Raw genomic sequence first — 22,408 nt, 5'->3', positions numbered from 1 at the left:
ATGCCACTGCACTCTAGCCTAGGTGACAGAGCAAGACCTTGTCTCAATAAATAAATAAATACATAAAATTAAATAAATAAATAAATAAACTAGACCTGTCCCAAGGAAACCAGGATTTATGATCAGGTGACTCCTGGCTTCATTTAAAATTTCTTGGACCTGTCTGTCTTCTCCTCCCATGAAACACCCTCAACTTACACATCAGTTCTCACTCTCAGTATCTACTGCATTTGGTGAAAGGGATGCAAGAGAGAGTGTTGCATGTTGAGAAGACCCTTCCTTAGGATCATTCCTGGAAGAGACTCCGCACACCGGGCTGGAATTACAGGTTAGGAAACAGATTAGTTCTGACAGATTAAATGGAGGCTGGGTTAGAATGATGGGATGAAAGAGTAATTCCTCCTTCCGTCTTCTTTTTTCCATACTTCAGTGACTTCCTAGGAGTAAACTATGGAGCTTAAACTGAAGAATGAAAAATCTTTTGACTACACTTTTAGTTAATCATTTCAAAAATAATGTTGAGCCCTGTGTCCTTTCTCTAATAAAAAATTAATATTTGCAGGAGTGATTTTTGTATCATCATGAAGTGTGGAAAAAATTTGTAAACCACATTATTATATAAATAGAAGTCCTGGCCAGGCACAGTGGCTCATTCCTATAATCCCAGCACTTTGAGAGGTCAAGGCAGGCAGATTACTTGAAGCCAGGAGTTCAAGACTAGCCTGGGCAACATGATGAAACCCCATCTCTACTAAAAATACAAAATTAGCCGGGCCTGGTGGCGGGCGCCTGTAATCCCAGCTACTCGGGAGGCTGAAGCAGGAGAATCGCTTGAACCCAGGAGGCAGAGGTTGTGGTGAGCCAAGATCACGCCTCTGCACTCCAGTCTGGGCAACAAGAGTGAAACTCTGTCTCAAAAAAAAAAAAAAAAAAAAAAAAAAAAAAAAAAATAGTAAAGTAAAAGAAAAAGAAACTATAGTGAGACGAACCACTGAACAAAAGTTTTAAAACCATGGGGTCTCCAGGCTACCTTACTTCCCTTGCAGTTTGAACCACATACTAGGTTTTTTCTGCCTGCTGAATTCTCAGACGTGGTAAAACAACATTAGTTTTTTGCTTGTCGCATAACTCGAAAAATAATGTTTTAGTTCCCCCTGGAAATCTCGTGTCCAGAACATTTCCAGTAGTACCAATACTATTACTATAGTCCACCTATTGAAGAAAGCTGCTCTAAGTAAAACCAGCATTCTGCAAATTAGGGATTCTTCTCTTGCAGTTTGTTTTCAGAGTTGTGTTTGTGTGTATACGGTTCCATCCTCCACCATCCCCAAATCTGGTATTGTAAGCTTCTTGAGATGAGGGGCTCTGGCTTCTTTTCCTTCCCTTCTTGCTTAGAAAATAAACAAAAACCGAACAATGCTTTGTTGTTTAGTGCTTTGCACTCATAGCTATTCATTAAACCTTGTTGATTGATTTGAAGTATGTACCTTTTTGATTCCTCCAAACCTGCCCTGTCTAATATGGTAGCCGCTTGCCACATGTAGCTGTTTAAATTTAAATTAATTAAATTGAGTATAGCGGCCGGGCACGATGGCTCATGCCTGTAATCCTAGCACTTTGGGAGGCCAAAGCAGGTGGATCATGAGGTCAGGAGATCGAGACCATCCTGGCTAACATGGTGAAACCCCGTCTCTACTAAAAATACAAAACATTAGCCAGGCATGGTGGCGGGCGCCTGTAGTCCCAGCTACTCGGGAGGCTGAGGCAGGAGAATGGCGTGAACCAGGGAGGCGGAGCTTGCAGTGAGCCAAAATCATGCCACTGCACTCCAGCCTGGGCAACAGAGTCAGACTCTGTCTAAAAAAAAAAAACATTGAGTATATGTTGGGGACCAACCTCAACACCACGCGTAGGGTACCTGAAGTCTGGTGGCGACAAAGGAATGAGAAGAGACAGGTTAAGAGTTCATAAAGGTGGGAGCCAGGGGACCAGTTGCAAAATGGAGGCTGCAAAAGGCCCAGAGTTCTGATCTCCACACTATTTATTGAGTACAATCACTTAGATCTAAGAAGCAGATATTCAGGGCGAAACAGTGAAAAGGAGACAGTACATCATAGGCATAATCTATAGCAATAGTGGTTTAAATAAATCTTTGTGCTCAAACAGCATATCTTTAACTTATCAGAGAGTAGCTAGTGGGAGCGGGCTTAACTAGGAGTCTGCACATCTGTCCACATTCCAGTGTTTCAAAGGAATGTCTTTTTCCTTGAACACAGTGTTTACAGATAAGAGAGCAGGTCTCTCTCTGAGCATGGGAACATGATGGCAATTAGGAGGCTTTCCTCCTCAGAGGCCTCTTGTGGCTTTCCACAACTTATTGTCCCATATTTTTATGGCCAGTTTATATAGGCACCCCACAAGCCCTTTTCCCAACTGTATACCTAAAATTGAATTCCTCAGTCGTACTAGCCCCCCACCACCCCCACCTTTTTTTTTTTTTTTTTTTTTTTTTTGAGACGACATCTCACTCTGTTGCCCAGGCTGGAGTGGAGTGGCATGATCTCAGCTCACTGCACCCTCTGCCTCCCAGGTTCAAGCAGTTCTCCCTGCCTCAGCCTCCAGAGTGGCTGGGATTACAGGTGCCTGCCCCCATGCCTGGCTAATTTTTGTATTTTTTAGTAGAGACGAGGTTTCTCCATGTTGGCCAGGCTTGTCTTGAGCCCCTGACCTCAGGTGATCTGTCGGCCTCAGCCTCCCAAAGTGCTGGGATAACAGGCATGAGCCACCGTACCTGGCCGTACTAGCCCCATTTCAAGTCCTCATTCGCCAGTGTGGCTGATAGCACATTTCCATCATTGAAGAAAGTTATTTTGGACAGCACTGCCCCAAGCCCTCTGTTAACCCTCCAGGGTTCTCCTTTGCCTCTTTTTCAGCCCTTTGCCCATGGTTGCTCTGGCTTCAACAGGACACCCACCCCTCCTTACCTACTCAGCTACTTGAGGCCTCTGTATATAAGGTTCACTAGGAAAATAGAGAGCTGGAAACAGCCTATAGCAGCACCCATGCTATAGCTCTTATTTCTTCTTCCTCTTCACTGGTCTGGCCCTGCTTTCACACCACGACCTCTGCTTTCCTGACTTGCCCTCTAAAACTCAGGCACTTGGCCCGCAATTATAGTCAGCGGCCAACAGGGGATAGCCAAGCCTTGGTTATAGCCCTTAGCATCTGAACAGCCAGGAACAATCCACTGAGAGTTAAATTACTTTGTTTTTCCACTTAAAAAAAGAAAATTCCCACTCACTTTTTCCTTAAAAAGAAAAAGAAGCTCCACAAAACAGTTCAGCACAATAGAAAAGAAAAAAAAAAAGCCCTCTCCCACATATCCTTATCTTTTATCCATCAGTGCTCTGTCTAAATGTCTAGCTTGAATAAAATACTGCCTTTAAATCACCATGAAACTTTATTTTTGGAATCAAAAGCTCATTTGAGGAAGTTCATAAGCCCAGTGATTTGGGGTTTCTCACCTGACTGGAGTCAGTTGCCTTGCCTTTGTTTGCTTTCTAGCAAAAAAACTACCTGTTTACAATTAGTCAGAGGGCAGGCATTGATTTTCTTTTTATAAAACTTCCCTGTCTCAGCTCATACTTAGGAGATATTTCCAAGGACGGAGAAGAGATGACTGCTGTCCTCTACCCAGATCCATATGTTTCACCTCTCTGGCTTTAGTCTCTACCATCTGTTGAATCAAAGAGGGTAAGGATTCCAGAAAGCCCGTGTTTGTCTCTTCATCCCTCAGAGAAGCATTTCCTGGCCACTGTGCTAGCTCACATCGAGTTAGCCTTCTTTCTTCGTTTTTTAGCCAAGTACTATGTGACATGAAGTTAATATTTAGAATTCACCACGGCAACCATTTTTAAACACCAAGATTATCTAAACTGTTACGGACAAACTGCTGAAAAAGTTTGGAAGTATTCCCTACCCATCCAGTCTCCCAAATATTAGTCAACTCATACCCAAGTTTCACTTTCAAAAAGTGTCAAAGCAGAACCAAGCAAGACTTTTTATCAGTGTGCTGGATTCCTGTTCTCCTAGTGTTTCTACCTGGAATGTCACCTCACCTCACACTGCTCCATGAATAGTGAAGTGGATTCAAATGAATGAAACACCCACATCACACTCAGCTGAGGAGGAAGGGCCAGGAATTCACATGGAGTTGGTGGTCCGACATTACTTAACCTGCTCTGTTTTGTGGCTACCTGTGGAGACTGTGCAGCCTGATGCCTCAAGGGTCCAAGAGGAAAGAGGGAAGCCTGCCTGCCTGACCTCACAGGGCCCGGTGGAACCTAGAGGTCTGAGGAAACTGAGGATCATGCCTGAGCAGGAAGGGCTGTCTCTTGGCTGTGGTGACATGGCACTTCCTCGTTCTTCTCTCTGATTCCCCTCTCGTGTTTGCCTCCTCCCTCCTTTCTTCACTCCTCAGTGTTAGATGAATTTTTCTGGGCCCCACCTTTCTCTCCTCTCTCTCTCAGCACCATCTCATCCTGTCCCTCACCTTCAACTGTCACCTGATGCACCTGGTTCCCAGATGGGCTTCTCTGCCCAGGGCTCAATCTAAGTGTTCCTGGTTCTCTGCTGAACATCTCCCTTGTCTTTCGTACTTTAGTCGACAGTTCCATAACTCCAAATCTGCCCTTCCACGTGTCCCACCATTCTGATGATAATGAAATCACCATCCTGTCAGGCACCCAAGCTCCAAATCTCTGTCACCTTTGGTGCCCCACCTTCCCCCTACTTACTCTTCAAGTCCTAACCATTGGACATCCCTTCTCTGCTTTTGGGCCTTCCTCCACACCCTTCCTTCTAGCTTGGACTGTTGCAGTAGCTACCCAAATGGTCGACTGCTCCTCTCCCTACTGTTTAAGGCCTGTGCAGTCTGACCCTGATCCTAGCCTTCCAGTCTTGTCTCCCCTTACTTCTCTGGCTCTTGTGATACTGCATTCACAGCACTGCCTTCTGTACTGTTCTGGAAATAGCAACTCTGAGTGCTACTTCCAGAATTTTCTCTTTCTTGCTTCTGCTCATGTTGGTGCTTCATCTGCCTCTGTTTCTACCTCTTTGAAATCCTCCCCACCCTTCCAGGTTAATGCCATCTCCTCCATGAAGCCTCCTCTGATCCCAGGTAGAACTGGCCTCTCACTCCTGGGTCCTCTGCACCACTGTCGTCATTTATATTTGTGTCTTACCTGCATCTCCATAGGTGCTCGTTAAATGTTAAAGGAATGAAAGACTGTTGTACATATTTTTAGCTGCCGTGACCAACAGAGCAATACTTAGCATTGATGATATCCAAAGTTGGGCTTTGGAGATAAGCAGGCCAGGTTTAAAAGTCTCAGCTCCCTACTTACTGCTGCACCTCTGTGAACCTCGCTTCTTCACCTGCAAACAGGGATGATCATAGTACCTGCCACAGGAGTTATGAGGCAGTGTAAAGACTTCACAGGATGCAGAGCTCACAATAAATGTTTAATAAAGGTTGCCTGTTGTTTGCTCATATGTCATATGAGCTCATATGTTGTTTGCTCAATTTGATCTCAGGCTGATTATGATCTTCTCTTTCTTCACTGTTGAACAGAATTAAAAAAAGAAGTCGGGCCCTGGCGTTGGGACGTTATTTACAAGGCAGGCTCTTCTGCACAGGAGGCTGACTTTCCTGCCTTATCCTGGTCCACCTCGCATGTGCTCTGTCTTCCTGTGCAAGTCACACTCCCCTGAACTCAGGGTTCCCCACTGTTATGGGCCTCACTTTTCATAGGGGTGCTTCTTCCTCCTCTTCCACCCTGAGGTGTGTGGGCCCCTGAGGGGCAGCTTATGACACATGAGCACCTGTCACCCACCAAGAGAGGAGGAAGGTCAAATGTGGGCTGCTGGAGCAGCTGGAACCCTCACTTCAGGGAGGAAACCAAGCAGGAGGTTGAGTGACTTGCCCAAGGCCATGCAGCTGTTCGTTGTTGAGCCGTGATCAGCACCAGGGTCTCTAGTTCCTCCAGTGCCCTTGCATCACTCCAAGCACCCCCCACCCCAACACACACACCCTAAACTGACACTTCCTGGCCATTTTGTGCTTGGATTACACTACCAGGTCCTGGTGGCTGAGTACGTGAGAGGTGATTGTCCCTCACTGAGGATTTTAGAGTCTCTCACACCCCAGGTACTGCTCTTCTGATGATTGATCAGCTCTCTGTTGGCCTTGCGGCAAGGCTGGGGAACACTTAATGCAGGGTGAAAGAATGAGGATCACAAGTACGTGTCACCATAAGTCACAGTTTCTGTAAAGTTCGATCACATGCCATAGCATGGGCATGTTTGCACACCAGTATAATTAGAGCTCACTTTGCACCGACAGCTGGGCAGATTTGTCCTGTGGGTTCCCCCTTCCCATGCTTAGTCCTTCCTCCCTTCTCATTGTCCCTTTCCAGCAGGGCCTTTGCCTCTGAAGGAGGAAGCATGGACGAAGCAAAGCTTCCAGCTGAGACTTCCACGGGCAAGGCCAGGGGCAGCAGCTGTGTGTAGAGGGTCTCTCCTGGTGGCCCTGACTCCCCATCACCGGGCAAGGGCCTGGCTCAGATGGCCGGGCTTGGTCTGGCTATAGAGACCCGACTTATGGGAGCACAGTCATTGGTCAGCACAGGCCTGTCTCACCTCCCGGGCTCCCGCTCCTCACCTCCCATCCAGCCTGCTCCGAACCAGAAGCACCAAGCCCACCTCCTTCACCATTTAATGCTTGTTCTTGCATGCTGTCTCTCCTTAAGGGCGCTTCCCAGAGAGGAGACTAGAAAATACAGTCTGTATTCCAGACAACCACATGCCTGCTGCAAAGTGAGAGAAAAGGGGAGAACAGGTACTGGGGGCAAGTTCTTGGTGTGTGCCACATGGCATATCTAGGATGTTCTCATCATTCTAACATCCTGCCTCCTTCACGCTGCTCACCTCTCAGAAACCTTCAGTGGAGTGCTCAGTTTATTGTCAAATACCAAGTGTAGGCAGCTGAAGCCCAGTTCTACCAGGCTGGTCTCCTTTTACTCACTAGCACCAAAACCTCTTCTCCCCCGGTGGATTCACCCACCGTTTCCCAGATGCACCTTGGGTTTTCATCCACTCTCACGCCCTGGCCCAAAGCACTTCCCCGCCAGCACGCACCTTCCCCCACCTGCTTCAGAGGATGCAGCCCTCACCTCACTCCTCTCTCGGGTTTCACCCTTTGTATGACAGGATGAGGCCTCTGCGTGTGCTCAGCCACGGTGAAGATGCTGTCCCTGCCCTGGACTCTTCCACGTTTGGTCATCTTTGTCACTTGTGCCCTTGTATACACTTTTGTGTCTTGATGCCCCAGCTAGACTGTGAGCTCCATGGGAGCAGGGACCGTACCATCCTTATCTTTGTTCCTCTGCAGTGCTTCACACAGAGCTTTGTGAACACTCCAGTAGCGTCTGTTGCGAGTGAGTGAATGAACGGGTGAGCGAGCGAGGGAGTGATGGGAGGAAAGAGGTGAGGACATGGCTCCCTTCAACCCCGTTTTGTTGCCTTGGTGCCCATGGCTTTTTTCTCCTTTTCCCCTTTATCAGGTGGCTCGACTTTTTCATTTTATCTTCTCTTTGGACCTGAGAGAAGGGCAGGTAACCCTGTTGAGAGGTGTGACTAACTCCAAACTGATCCAGTCGGGCAGTGAGGCCAGGCCGCCGGCTCTGCTCACCAGCACGTGGTCTGGATCAGAGGCAGGTGTCCCCGCTGCCTCAGCACCTGCGTGTGCGTGTGTGTTAATCCATGTGGGGCACACGGAGCTGGGCCCCGCTTCATCGTCTTTCCAGAGACTCTTATGGTGTGAATTTGGTAGCATCTAACATGTGATTAACTTACTTGGGTTTTTTTTTTTCTTTGTTTAATGCCTGGAGAATGGATTGAATTTGATGATGGATGCTATTGCAGTAGAAGTTATCCTTCTCTGTTTGGTTTGTTAATCCCATTTCATGTCACAAACAAGGGCCTGGTCCTCATGCAGCATGTCATTGGGAGCCTGCTTGGCTTGGATGTGGTGCATGTATGGCTGTGGAGGCTCACTCCATCAGTGAGGCGGGCTCCCCATGGGGTTTGGAAGGAAGTACTAACTCCTTCTGAATTACCGGTGGGAAATGCGGTTGTGCTGGTGGCTTTGTTATCAATTTCCTGACTCACTAAAACCCTTTGTCTTTATTGTTGTCCTCAGTAGCAGGCATTAGATATTGCGTCAAGTGAGATGGGCTAAACTTTGTGCTTTGCTGGAGCCTTCCCCTGTGACTTGGTGTGTCCCTCTGGAAAAGAGGACCTCATTAAGGGCTCAAAACTCATTCAGTTTCTGGAGATACCGTGAACTCCTTCTTAGTTCTGTGTTGCTGTTATTGCTGTTTTCATTACTCCCATGTCTTTTTTTTTTGGTCTAGATGACATTGGTCTGCATCGTGCACACTGTATATTCACAAAATGAGGTCCTCAGGGTGACCTTGAGTGAGTGCTGTGGGTGTTACTGAAAATTAAATTGTACTGATTTTTTAAAGGTAATGCATGGTAATTCTTGGTGCAGAATTCTAAAAGGACAAAAGAGAGTGTCCAGGGAAGAGTAAGTCTTACTCTTACCCCTGCCTTCCACTGTCATGGCTGTTTACAAAGAAACCACGTAGTCTTTCTGCAGGCATTTCCGCTATTCAGAAACATCCCTGGCCATGAACAAGGTATAAGTGGACCCCCATCTCCTTAGCACACAAAACTGCGAAGACCTCACTTGGGGGTGGATTGAAGTGGCCACTGTCAGTGGTGATAAATACTAACACATATTCCTTCTTTTTCTACCTGGTCTCCATCTTCACCTACCCAAGTCCTCCACCCACCCAAGTTCAAGTGCAGTCTCCTCTGGTATGCCTTGCCTCTCCGATGTGTGCCCTCTGCCCTGTGCACCCACAGCCCTCTGACACTTCTTATACACTCCTCACAGACACATCTCAAGGCTTGTTCAGCAGGAGGCTCTTTCAGGTCTGGGACCCTGGCTGACACATCAGGCTGAGGTGGGGATCTTCCACTGTCACACTTCACCCAGGCGGTAGGCAGCTCCATAAATGATCATACGTTCATTCATGCAACTCCTTAACCCCTAATGTGTATCAAGTAGAGTGGCAGGTGCCAAGGCTGCAATAGTGAATAAAACAGACAACAGCAATACTTAAATATCATTGTGTGGCGTACAAGAGAGAAGTACAGCTCAAAAGCTGCAGTGACAGCATATTACAGGGAACTGGGATGAGTAGAGAAAGCTGCTCTGAGAAGTGCAATCGTGTTTCATTGAATCTAAAATGCTGTGGTTTCTGAGACACATCATTATCTTATGTTCCACTAAGAAAGAGAATATTGCCAACTAAATTAGGACACAATGTTTTTTCACTTAGAATGTTTGTTTATTTTTTTATTTTTTATTATTACTATTTTTGAGATGGAGTTTTGCTCTTGTTGCCCAGGCTGGAGTGCAATGGCATGATCTCGGCTCACCACAACCTCCGCTTCCCGGGTTCAAGCGATTCTCCTGCCTCAGCCTCCCGAGTAGCTGGGATTACAGGCATGCACCACCATGCCTGGCTAATTTTGTATTTTTAGTAGAGATGGAGTTTCTCCGTGTTGGTCAGGTTGGTCTCAAACTCCCGACCTCAGGTGATCCACTCGCCTCAGCCTTCCAAAGTGCTGTGATTACAGACATGAGCCACTGTGCCCAGCCAGAATGTTTATTTCATCTTATTAAAAAGACTTTTAGACATCTTTTTTTGTCACTTTTATAAATACACTAAAAGGAACACAGCTGGGCATGGTAGCTCATGCCTGTAATCCCAGCACTTTGGGAGGCCGAGGTGAGTGGATCACCTGAGGTCAGGAGTTCGAGACCAGCCTGGCCAACATGGTGAAACCCTGTCTCTACTAAAATTACAAAAATTAGCCGGGCATGGTGGTGGGTGCCTGTAATCCCAGCTACTCGGGAGGCTGAGACAGGAGAATCGTTTGAACCTGGGAGGCAGAGGTTGCAGTGAGCCGAAATGGTGCCATTGCACTCCAGCCTGGCTGACAAGAGCGAAACTCCATCAAAAAAAAAAAAAAAAGAAAAAAAGAAAAGAAAGGAAGGAAGGAAGGAAGGAAGGAAGGAAGGAAGGAAGGAAAAGAAAAAGGAACACATTAGCACGATAAGTGGTTAAGATCTCCCTAACCTCACTTTTTCACTTTCGGAGTCTCCTGAATCACTTTTCAACTCAAGTGTGTCAGTATCCACTTATGACCATGCCATATCATTCTCTGTTCCTTCCAGTGTGTTGGGTGATGTCGAACTTTTGTTTCTGGGATTTTCATTCATGCCAGTTTTGATGCTGCTACTTTCTTGATCATACCAGAAAGTGTCAGTGAGATATGTGTTAGACAACTGAGATTCATATTCCTTTGTCAAGCAGTTCTTAAATGGTTTGTTAAACACTCAGGGGCTTCAGTTGTCCAGTTATGCCAGGGAGAATAACAACCAAGTATATCTATGTGTAGGCATTGACAGTGATGTCAGGGCAGCAGCAATTGTAAGATCGACCCCAATTTCAGAGACAAAAAATATGTCTTGAAATTGATAAAAATCATTTTCAAGAAGTCTAGGAGTAGGTGGGTGCTATCATTATTATTCTGGTGACTTAGTGATGTCTTTTTAAATTTTAAAAATAGAGACGGAGTCTACCTATGTTGCCCGGGCTGGTCTTGAACTCCTGGGCTCCAGCAATTCTCCCGCCCTACCCTCCAAAGTGCTGGGACTGCAGGCATGCGCCACTAGATGGGCCTCTCAGAGCTTTTAGTATGATAATGTGGCTAATGGAATTATGGGGAATATGGTATTAACGCTTTCCAAATTTAGAGAATCCAAATTTATTTCCCCAAAGTAGGGAACCCAATTTTGTAGAATACCAATGAACAACTTGTGGTTCTTCCCAGAAGACAATGGTGTAGAATAACAAAGATTCTACAGAGCACAGCTGAACTGACAGTATGGAATGGGGTTTGTGGAAAGTGAATAGGAATGAGATTTTGTGTAGAGACTGAGAAGGGCTGAAAGGTTTACAAATGAGAGAGGTATATTGATTTTTTTTTTTTTTTTTTTTTTTGACATGAAGATTTTGCTCTTGTTGCCCAGGCTGGAGTGCAATGGCGCGATCTTGGCTCACTGCGACCTCCACCTCCCGGGTTCAAGAGATTCTCCTGCCTCAGCCTCCCGAGTAGCTGGGATTACAGGCGTGCACCACCACACCTGGCTAATTTTGTATTTTTAGTAGAGACAGGGTTTCACCATGTTGGTCAGGCTGGTCTTAAACTCCTGACCTAAAGTGATCCATCCACCTTGGCCTCCCAAAGTGCTGGGATTACAGACGTGAGCCACTGCACCCGGTCAGGCATATTGATTTTAACCATCTCAGAGTGTTTTGATGGGCAAGGACTAATTTGTTTTCAAGAGTCTTGTATCTATGCCACTATAATTTCCTCTGACACAGGCCTGGGTTGATACTGAGCTATTATTATCTCCCTCTCTTTCCTAACCTCTGCCACTGCCAGTGTGTTATTGGAGCTAGACTGGCTGGCTTCTGGGAGTGGAATGGAGCACTTTGCTAAAATGAAGGTGTACGATGCCTGCTGCTGCTTTCTCTCACATATGTTGCCGAGCGACAGTGAGCGAGAACTGGCAAACTATTGAGGGAATTCGTCCCTGGCCGTTTATTTGGGCTTGGGGTCCCAAATAAATGAAGCTCAGGAAGTGACCTTTTCCACCTCTGCTTTCAATAGCAACCTTTGTGTCTTAGGCAGCTTTCACTAGCTTTCAATAGCAACCTTTGTGTCTTAGGCAGCTTTCACTAGCTTTCAATAGCAACCTTTGTGTCTTAGGCAGTAGCCGCAGCATCAACATCATTATCATCATAGTTGACATTATTGAAGACTAAATATGCAATGGGCTATGTGATGGGTATCTTAAGGATGTAATCTCATTGAATCCGCACCAGCAGCTGGCCATTTGGATGCTCTTCCGCAAATGAAGGTCTTGAGGCGGTGAGAGGTTAAGATCACTCAGCTGTTGAATGATAGGGCTGGAATTTGAATCCAGGCCTGACTCAGGAATCTTCACTTTCTGTAGCTTCTGTTAGGGCACTTCTGTGTTGTATCTGTATATTTGTCGTTTTACACTTTCTCAGAAATCAAACTGTACTTTTGGTGTTTCATGTTAACACCTAGCACCATGTTCTTGCCCATAAAAAGTTCTTGGTAATTGTTGAACAAGTAAAGTAAATGAAGAAATGAGAGGATGAATGAGTGAGTCAGTGAATAGTTGGCTTGAACACTAACCTGAGTTACTCACTTATAATTAGCAGAATATTTTCTCACTCATTTCAGAGTCAAGGTTGGTTCCTTAGTCATCAAATTTCTTCTAAATTCTAGATGCCGCCTAGAATGTTTCTGAGTAAAATAATCATGGATCATTGGCTATTATATTTCAAGGAGTTATATAATGGGTGTCTGGCTGGTCCAGCCTACGTTGGCAAAGACCACCCAGCTGTTCCTGCCAAGGACGTGAGGCCTTGGACCCTTGCCCACTATCACTCTAGAGCAGTGTCTGAGGCAACCAGGGTGATATCTGTCTTTTTTCATGTAATAGCCTCCAAATACTACTTGGCCTGGATTTACAATTCTAATTGTATTTATTTGATTATTTAAATAGTTTTCTTTGTGCTATTGTTGGTTTCCTGGCAACATGGTTTTTATATCTTTGGTAGGTTGGGAACAGATCTGGTTCATATTTTAGTGCATCTTGGTTTTAGTCTGGCACTTCTTTCTTTCTTTTTATTTTTTTGAGACAGGGCCTCACTCTGTTGCCCAGACTAGAGTGCAGTGGTATGATCCCGGCTCACTGTAGGCTCTACCTCTTGGGCTCAGGCAGTCCTCCCACCTCAGTGTCCCAAGTAGCTGGAACTACAGACATATACCACCATGCCCAGCTAGTTTTTAAAATTTTTTGTAGATACATGGTCTCACTACGTTGCCCAGGCTGGTCTCGAACTCCTGGACTCAAGCAATCCACCTGCCTCAGCCTTCCAAAGTACTGGGATTACAGGCATGAGCCACCAGGCCTGGTCTCTGCTGGCATTTCTTTTAAACCTGCGTGCAAGCCCCTTTTGTTTCCCCCTCCCCTTTAATGAACTCATTTTGCATTTGCTCCTTGATCCCATCTGGATCTTTCACTTCAGCGAATTGCTGTGCTTTGTTGGTTCATTTTCATTATTTTTTAAATTAAGTAAAATGAAAAAATCTTCCAAACCCTTCTCTCACCCCTGAAAACCTCTTACTCAACTGTTTTGGCCCTTGCTTGTTTCATCATTCCTACCAACAGCCCTCTTGTCAGCGGCTTGAATTGATTTTGTGCTGATTTGTTGGTTCTGTTATGTCTGTTGTGCAGTATTGTCCCCAAGTCCCCCAGATCTCTGGGAGCACTCTTTCCTTCATTATCCAAGTGGCATAGAATACCTCTCCCGTGCACTGTCGTGCCATGCACCCGAGGGAAGCCTGCATACCCTCCAGGCTTTCTTCTTTCTGAAGATGTCTGAGTTCATTCATTTGCCTGGTAGTTACTTGCCTGTCACTTCTTGCTCCAAATTTCCCCAGACTCCTCCCACTCTCAGGTTTCTGTAGCCTCTCTCTGCAGCCCCTGAGGCACACTTAAAGCAATGCCACCATCCCTGAGCCTTCACTGTGATCATTTTCACTCTGACACATTCTCTCATCCAGACAGTGAGGAGCTGCTGTTTCCTAAGTAAAATGCATTGATCTTGCTTTCTAAACAAAAGAACAATTCCCCTCCGAGACTAATTCTCTGTCTCCCTCAGAACATGAAATGGTTACAGTCAGCAGGGGTTTTTTAAATCATTTTTTTCCTTCCTGATTCATTACCTTTTGGGTATCTTATGAAGCTGAAATGCACCAGCAGAAGTAAATGTGCTTTGCAGACAGTGATATGCTGTACAAATAAAAGAAATTTCTGTTGTCAAACATTTAGAAAAATATTGTCTGCATTTTGTGTCTTTTGAAAATAGTAAGAACTAAGCACTTTGAATATTAGGTTTTGATTGCCTGACCAGATTCTCATGTACTGAGAAAAACATAGATACATGTGGATTTTTATTTATGCAAAGCAAGAGAAGCAGCAGGTGGCCTGGAGGGAGTAGGAGCTGCAGGCAGTAGTCACGCACTTGGCCCTGGGTCTGTCTGAGGCTCCTGATCCGGATCATCATCCTATCATCGTGGGAGTGTCTGAGGGTAGGGAGGGAGCCTGGAGCCAAAGGAGCAATTGCTGAGCCCCAGAGGAGGCCCTGGAAAATTCCGGGATTTGACCCTCTCTGTGTTTCCAGCAGCTATGTCTGGGCACCTGTGCCTCAGAGTTGATCCAGGTCTTGATTTCCGCCTTGCTGACCATCAGAGCTCCCTCTTGGCCTTTGTCGAGTCTGACCTGTGGAGCAGGACCTCTGACGTGTGCCCTTCCTGTGTTGTATCCAGGGACAGGGTGCCTTATCAGAGAGACTGCGGAGCTTCAGCATGCAGGACCTCACTACTATCAGGGGAGACGGCGCCCCTGCTCCCTCGGGCCCCCCACCACCGGGGCCTGGGCGGGCCGGCGGCAAACACGGCCAGCCTAAGATGTCCAGGAGTGCTTCTGAGAGCGCTAGCAGCTCAGGTAGGTGTTACTTTACTTTCCCTCTTTCCCACTCCTTGGGCCTCGCTTTCCTTAAGAGAGGCCCAGTCCGCAGTGTGGCATGCAGCCTGGCCCTGGCCCCATGGACCTTCCACCAACAGAGGTGTCCGTCAGATCATGCCAGGTCAGCCAAGGGGCGGAGCACCCCTCAGGCCAGGCCAGGAAACCGGCCTGGTGACTCTGATCAGGGACAGGGCTAGGTCACCTGCACCAGAGGGTCCCCCTTCCTCCATATGATTGTCTGGGGAATTGGGGGTAGTTGGGGGATAGTGTCTAGGCAAAGCCTGGAGGCAGCAGGCACAACTGGACCTGGGCCCCAGGAGCCTTCTGTGTTGTCTTCTCAGACTCTGGGGAGGCGTACCTGTTGACACCTGAACGTTGTCTTCTCACCCGGGCTTAGTGCTCTCACGGGCCCTCTTCCCTGCCTGAATATTGCCTGTCCTCTCTCTCATTCTGCTGTCTCCTTCTCATCTCTGACCTCTCATGTACCTCACACCATCCCCAGCCTCTGCCTACCAAGGGCCATGCTAGCTCTGAGTTCTCGTTCCTGTGGTGACCGGGACCTTACAGTAACCAGACCTCTGCCTCCAATGTCTGACTCTGGTGTCACACGCCCATCGTGGGATTGCCGGTATTGGGACTGACCTGGGGACCACATTAAACATGCAAAGTCCTGGGCCCAACTACAGAGGCTTCACTAGGTCTGGGGTGAGACCCAGAAGTGTGATTTCATTGAGATGCAGCCACGTTTGGGAACCCCCTGGCATCGGATCCACCAGCATAGGTTTCAGGCTCATGGAGGGTGGGGGCACAGGCTAGGGACACACAGTTTCCCAGGCTCCTCCTTGGGAGGATACCAGGGGCCTTGGCTCTCGGGGGCTGAGCACAGCAGCTGCCGAGGACTGATGGTGGGAGCATGCGGGACGGTTCTGGATCACCTCTTCTGCCTCCCTCTGGTGAGAGGGGTGGGAATCTATGTCCACAACGTATGTCTGGTGGCTGCCTGGCCCTTAAATCTACAAATGGAGATGCCTGGCCACCTGTGACTGACCGTGTGCTCTAAGGTGCAGCCTGCAGGGGACACCTTGGCCATAAGCCCCATGTCCTGACAGACCCCCTCTGATGCTCGGGGGTCTTAGCCATCGACAGGAAGGCATGAGGCCTGTGGCTGCCTGGGAATGGCAACTCATGCTCAGAGCCAAGTGCGGCTTGGGTCTCTGTCCATTTCCTCCCTCTCAGCAGTGTCCCCTTGGTCCTTCGCAGGTCTTAAGACTGTGACTTTTCTGTTGGGAGATGTTTTAACCCTGTCCCCCTGAGGGACCACCCCCCCCCCCCCCCGCCCTGCCGCAGGAATGGAATCCCAAAAGGCCAGGCAGGAAATGACCTCAGGGATCTTTCAGTTAAATCCAATGATTTTACCGGTGAAGAGACAGAGGTCCAGGGAAGGGGACTGTGCAGGGTCACCCACGCTGGGCTGCAGTAGAGTGTGGCCACCTGACTCCGGGACCAGTGCCCTTGGTCACTCACTCATCAACCATCCAGGCTTTGTCAAGCGTCTACAGCTTCTGATCTGCTGGACAGTGTCCCAGAAATAGGGATACAAAACAGAGTTAGGTCTCATCTCCACACTGCATCAGCTCATCGTCTACCAAACCTCAGATGAAAGCTGCCCCTTAGATGGAAAAGGGACCTCAATTCAGTGAAACCCAGAGGGCAGAGAGCAAGAACCAGTGGGGTGAAGTTCCAAGGGGGTAGCCACTTGCTTGCTGCATGACCCAGGCAAGCTGTTTACCCTCTCTGCACCCCAGATTTCTTATCTACACAAGAAATGACACCCCTTTGTAGGGGTACTGTGAGGCTTCAAGTGAAACAAACCATGTAAAAGTGTTTATGGTCATGCCTGGCACCAGTGCATAGTAGCTGTTATCACTGTTCTTTTTTGTAATTTGTCTCGCCTGAGAAGGCACATTGACATGCTGAGTGTCCAGGAGCAAAATGGGCCATCTTGGGAGGTAGTGAGATCCCTGACATTGGAAGTACACAAGCCAAAGCTGGATGGTCAGGTTCAAGGGAGGGATTCCTGATTTGGCTAGGAAGCGGGCCTAGGTGGCCCTGGAGTCCTTTTGCCTCTAAGAGTCTGTGTTGCCATTTTAGAGGTGAGCCCAGTGGAGGAAGCAGGCTCAGAGAGGTTGTGCATTGGGCTGAGGCCCCCAGGCCCAGAATCCAGGCCTCCTGCCTAGACCTCCCCTGGTGAATTATTCAGGGCAGCCACAGAACTGGGAATACAAGAAGCTGGCAGGGTCTGCAGGGAGATGGGAGTGTCTTCTGGGCCTAGAGCATCTTCCCAGCCCAGCACCAGGTAGAAAAACGTTTGAGATGACTGCTTTGGCACTGGCTCTGCCACTCTCCATGAGCAGAGGGGATGACGTCCCCTGCCATTCCCCAGGGAGGCAGTGGGGAGTGTTCCAGCTGTCCTGGGCTGAGAGGACCAGCTGTGCTGCATCATGCCCCAGCCCTCCTCACTGCTGGCCCCCTTGGCCTCAGCACCTATGACCACAGGGGGCAAAAAGGAAAGGTGCAACCCAGCAGGGAGGCCAGGAACAGTGTGGTACTCTTTCCAGCTGTTCTGGAGCCTAAAATAAAAGCCATCTCAAAAAGGAAGACAGGAGCCAGGCACAGTGGTTCACGCCTGTAATCCCAGCGCTTTGGGAGGCTGAGGCGGGTGGATCACTAGAGGTCGGGAGTTCAAGACCAGCCTTACCAACATGCAGAAACCCCGTCTCTACTAAAAATACAAAATTAGCCAGGCGTGGTGGCGCATGCCCGTAATCCCAGCTATTCATGGAGTAGCTGAGGCAGGAGAATTGCTTGAACCCGGGATGCAGAGGTTGCAGTGAGCTGAGATTGCACCCTTGCACTACAGTCTGGGCAACAAGAGCGAAACTCCGTCTCAAAAAAAAAAAAAAAAGGAAGACAGGTGAAAGATGGCCTGGGGCCTGGATATGGGGCGGAATTGCCTGGGTCAGAGGCTCTGGGGCTATCATACCCTCAAGTAAGGTCAACGTGCCTTGGAGGAAGTCTGGCAGAGGAAACCCATTTATACTGGGCTGGTGTAGCCTTCCCAACTCAGCCCCCAGTGTGGGCCTCGGATGCCAGGCCACATCAGGTAGCAGAAAGGGCCCCAGAAGAGGGGAAGACACTAGACTTCATCCTGGCTGGGTGATGCCGGGCCTGTGCAGACACAGCAAAGGCAGCACAGCAAGGCACGCTCGTTCCTGCTGAGCTTCAATTCAGCCTCAGAACTTCTCTCAGAACAACCCAGAGAGACGCTACCATAGGATTTGACCTTGGCACAGAGGACAGACCTGATTCCCTTCAGCTTTCTTCTTTGTAAAACCAAACGCCCAATAATCCCTATTCAGCCTATGTCTTAGGGTTGTGAGGAGAGGAAACCAGAGAATTTGCAAACCCTGGACAGGTGGCAGGAGTTGAAGACAACCTGGAGAGAGGTGGGAGCTGTGCCTCGTGGAATTCCCTGCAGCCTCTGGAAGCAACAGATTAAATGTGCACACAATGGAACTTGAAAGCATGATGCCAGCTGAAGAAAAGTGCAGAACAGAATGAGATTTTATGTAACAATTTATGTAAAATAAAAAGCTACGCCTATCATGCAAAGTAACAATACAGAGTTTATATGAAGAACATGTTCAAACAAAAAGTTGCACATTAAAATATTAGAAGTGACACTCCTCGAGGAGGAAGGAGAATGTGAGTGAGGTGTGGGAATAAAAGTCATGTAAAGGCACATAAAAAGGGTTGCCAGGCGCAATGGCTCACACCTGTAATCCCAGCACTTTGGGACGCCAAGGCAGGCGGATCACCTGAGGTTGAGAGCTCGAGACCAGCCTGACCAACATAGAGAAACCACATCTCTACTAAAAATACAAAATTAGCCAGGCGTGGAGGTGGGCACCTGTAATCCCAGCTACTCAGGAGGCTGAGGCAGGAGAATCGCTCGAACCTGGGAGGCAGAGGTTGCGGTGAGCTGAAATCACGCCATTGCACTCTAGCCTGGTCAACAAGAGTGAAACTCTGTCTCATTTAAAAAAAAAAAAAAAAAAGTGAGGGGGGTCCCATGAACCAGTATGGACCATTTGCTGTGAGCCGAGAAGGGATATCCATGCGACCTCTTGCATCTTGAGAAAAGGAAGGAAGATGCACACAAACAAGGAAGAGAGGAAGGGGCACAAAGACTGTCCCTGCACGGTCACTCAGCGCTGCAAGCTCCTGGCAGGCAGACAAGGGTTCTGTGCTTCCCTCTGTAAATGCCTACCCAATATACCCACCACATGCCTGGCACACAGAGACCTCTGCATGTGCTCTGAGGACACAGGGTCTAGGCATTGGAGAAGGGGAAGGAGAGTTCTTTCCTGCTGCTTTCAGCACCCAGAATGGGGCTGGGCAGTGTACTTGGCCTGACCCTCTCTCTTGCCTGGAGTTTTCCTCTTTGCTTAAAGGGTCAGGGCAGGCAGGGATTGACAGGGCCCTCCCTGCAGAATGAGCTGGGAGGTGTGTAGTCAGATACCATATGCTGAATGCCTAGCACTGGACACCAGGAAGTGTACAAGAAATGTTGAAAGAATGACCCTGCCCTTCCATGGACTTGGAGTCACTCTGTGAGCATGTATTTAGTGAGCACCTACTCTATGCCAAGGCCCAGATGTGCACCAAGACGAATGGCATGTACAAGGCAGCAGCCAGTTAGGCCTTTGCAAATGCCCAGATATGAAGCACTTTGGGGTTCAGAGTTAAGTCTGAGGAGGTTTCCTGGAGGACATTCTGAACTGGAAAGCGAAGAGAGGAGGCTCTGGGCAGGGGTGCTTGGAGTTATTTCCCAGAGGGAACTTTGACTGTCGCCTGCCTTGCCTAGGGCTGCAGGGTGCAAGGACTGACTTGTGTGCCAGGTGAGGGTATCTTCTGCACCTGAGTGGAAACTGAATCTGAGATGACTCTTTCCCCACTTTGGTGTCTCTACAGAGACCCACATTCCTGGGATCCCTGTATTGTACACACTGGGGTCCCCACACCTCTCCGAGGCCTCCCTGTTTGCCCGGGGCTGGTTCCTGTCCAGTGGGGGATGTCACTGATGGTGCCCCCACCCCATTCCCACAGTGTGTACCTGCTGCTCCACCTGCAGGACCTGGAAAGGTGAGTAAGCAGCCAGCCTCTCTGCAGCGTGCTGGACTCTCACTCGGGAAGAGCTTCTAACCAGGAGTGGGCACCTGACCTTGGGGCTCCCTTTCGGCTGCATGGTCATAGGGAGGGGTCAGGAGGTTAACCCTTTATAAAACAGCAAACACAGTAGCTTACAGTTTCTGTGGGCTAGAAATCTGGGAGCAACTTAACTGGGTGGTTCTGGCTCAGGGTCTCTCAAGAGGCTGCAGTCAAGATGTCAGCCCGGGCTGAGCCATCAGAGGGCTTGACAAAACTGGAGGGTCCACTTTCAAGATGGCACTCTTATGGCTGTTGACTGGAGGCTCCTTACCTCATGGGCCTCTCCGAGGCTGCTTAAGAGTCCTTACAACATGGCAGGTGGCCTGGCCAAGAGTGAGCCATTCAAGAGAGAGAGGGCAGGCAGGAAGCCAGGGTACCTTTCCTGTCCTAGGTTTTGAAGTCACACTCATCACTTCTGCCTTATTCTATTTGTCGGAAGCATGTCATTAAGCCCAGTCCACATTCAAGGGGAGGAGAATTAATCTCTACCTCTTGAAGGGAGGAGCATCAAAGAATGTGTGGAGATATCTTAAAACCACCACAGGGTCCCTAGGCGCGGTAGCTCATGCCTGTAATCCCAGAACTTGGGAGGCAGAAGTGGGAGGATTTCTTGAACCCAGGAGTTCGAGACCAACCTGGGCAACATAGCAAGAATGAATCTCTACAATTAGAAAAAAAAAAAAAAAAAAAAGGCCAGGCGCGGTGGTGTGCACCTGTAGTCTCAACTACTCGAGAGGCTGAGGCAGGAGAATTGCTTGAGCCTGGGACGTCAAGGTTGCAATGAGCCATGATTGTGCCATTGCACTCAAGCTGGGTGACACAGCAAGATGCCGTCTCAAAAAAAAGCCACAACAGGGTCATACTTCTTTGTGGTCCAGGTAAGGACACAGGAACTTCAGAGGACTAAGGTCCTCTGAAATGATGAAGTCCTGAAGTTCCAGGGGTTTCTGGTCCTAGGGCAGCCAAGGGAGCCCTGGTCCTGCTTTGCCACTTACTAGCTGTACAACTGCATGAATCACCTAACCGCTGTGAGCTTCAGTTCCTCCTCTTAAAACAGAGATGAGATCCTGCTTCCTGGCATCACTGTGCTGTTGTGAAAATGGCTGTGAAAGGGCCATAATAATCCTGGGAAGGATGATGATGATGGTGATGATGGTGGTGATGGTGATGATGGTGGTGATGGTGATAGCCTGGAGCAGCCAGGAGACCCCCGGGAGAGTGGGGGTCTCCCAGTTCTGGACAGGGACTCCTGCTGCTGCCTTCCCAGTGTGTGAGTGATGGCTTGTTGGAGCCACGGCCACCTGGTGGTTGCTGTGACCTGCTTCTCCAGTTGCCTAACCTTAACTAGATACATTAGGGACTATCCAGCACCCCTTTCATGCTGCCTAGCTCCCCATGGAGAAGCTGCCTTAGGCTCAGAAGGCAACAGGGGCCATGCCTGGCCTGCAGCCTGCTGGCTACTGTCAGGGGAGGAAGGCAGGCACGCAAGGTGCCTAATATAGCTTTTGCTCCAGCCCTGGTGCCACGAAGGCATGACATGCCCCTCCCACATCGGCAGTGAGCAAGACAGGAAACTGCGTTATGTGACGGGTCCTGTTTTCCCTGCATTGCTTTATTTTTAAGGCTCTCAGTGCTCAGCTTTTTAAGTCCTTTATAGAAGAGTTGTGGATTAGGCCAGGCACGGTGGCTCATGCCTGTAATCCCAGCCCTTTGGGAGGCCGAGGCGGGTGGATCACCTGAGTTTGGGAGTTTGAGACCAGCCTGCCCAACATGGAGAAACCCTGTCTCTACTAAAAATATAAAATTAGCAAGATGAGGTGGCAAACGCCTATAATCCCAGCTACTCGAGAGGTTGAGGCAGGACAATCGCTTGAACCCTGGAGGCGGAGGTTGCAGTGAGCTGATATGGCACCATTGCACTCCAGCCTGGGCAACAAGAGCGAAACTCCATCAAAAAAAAAAAAAAGCTGGTGATTTTGGAGGCCGTAAGGCCAAACTGAGCTGACAGACGAGTCTGAGCAGGGCTGCAGGTGGAGACAAGTGTCCTAGCCCAGCTCTGACTCTAACCCTGTGTCCCTGTGGGGCCTCCTGGTCCAAGTTGGAAATGAAGGGGCTGCGTTCAGCTGTTTCCAGCACTGGGCACTAGACGCTGGCCTGGTGGACACACTAGTTCATGGGAAATGACCCTGTGGTGCCAGTGGCTCCAGGCAACTATAGGGATTTCTGTCTTTTCACACTGTAGTTTTGAGTCGCAAATTCTGTGAGCAATTTCAAAAGCCTCTAATTCTGGGAGACTGGCACTTGGTC

At 48.6% G+C, this 22,408-nt stretch overlaps 1 protein-coding gene across 2 annotated transcripts in view; it reads left to right on the top strand.

Moving 5' to 3' along the window:
* Positions 1–22,408, top strand: part of REEP1 (receptor accessory protein 1) — a 121,049-nt gene that overhangs the window by 87,609 nt on the left and 11,032 nt on the right. Inside the window, exons 6-7 of one of the 2 annotated variants that reach the window (XM_038007212.2) lie at positions 14,632–14,809; positions 20,000–20,035. In XM_038007212.2, the coding sequence (XP_037863140.1) occupies positions 14,632–14,809; positions 20,000–20,035 (214 nt within the window). The remainder of the gene's footprint in view (positions 1–14,631; positions 14,810–19,999; positions 20,036–22,408) is intronic. The other variant, XM_038007211.2, reaches the window with a different exon arrangement.

Source organism: Chlorocebus sabaeus, chromosome 14 (genome assembly GCF_047675955.1).
Source record: "Chlorocebus sabaeus isolate Y175 chromosome 14, mChlSab1.0.hap1, whole genome shotgun sequence".
In the NCBI taxonomy this organism is placed as follows: domain Eukaryota; kingdom Metazoa; phylum Chordata; class Mammalia; order Primates; family Cercopithecidae; genus Chlorocebus; species Chlorocebus sabaeus.
This window is presented reverse-complemented; position numbering and strand designations above follow the sequence as displayed.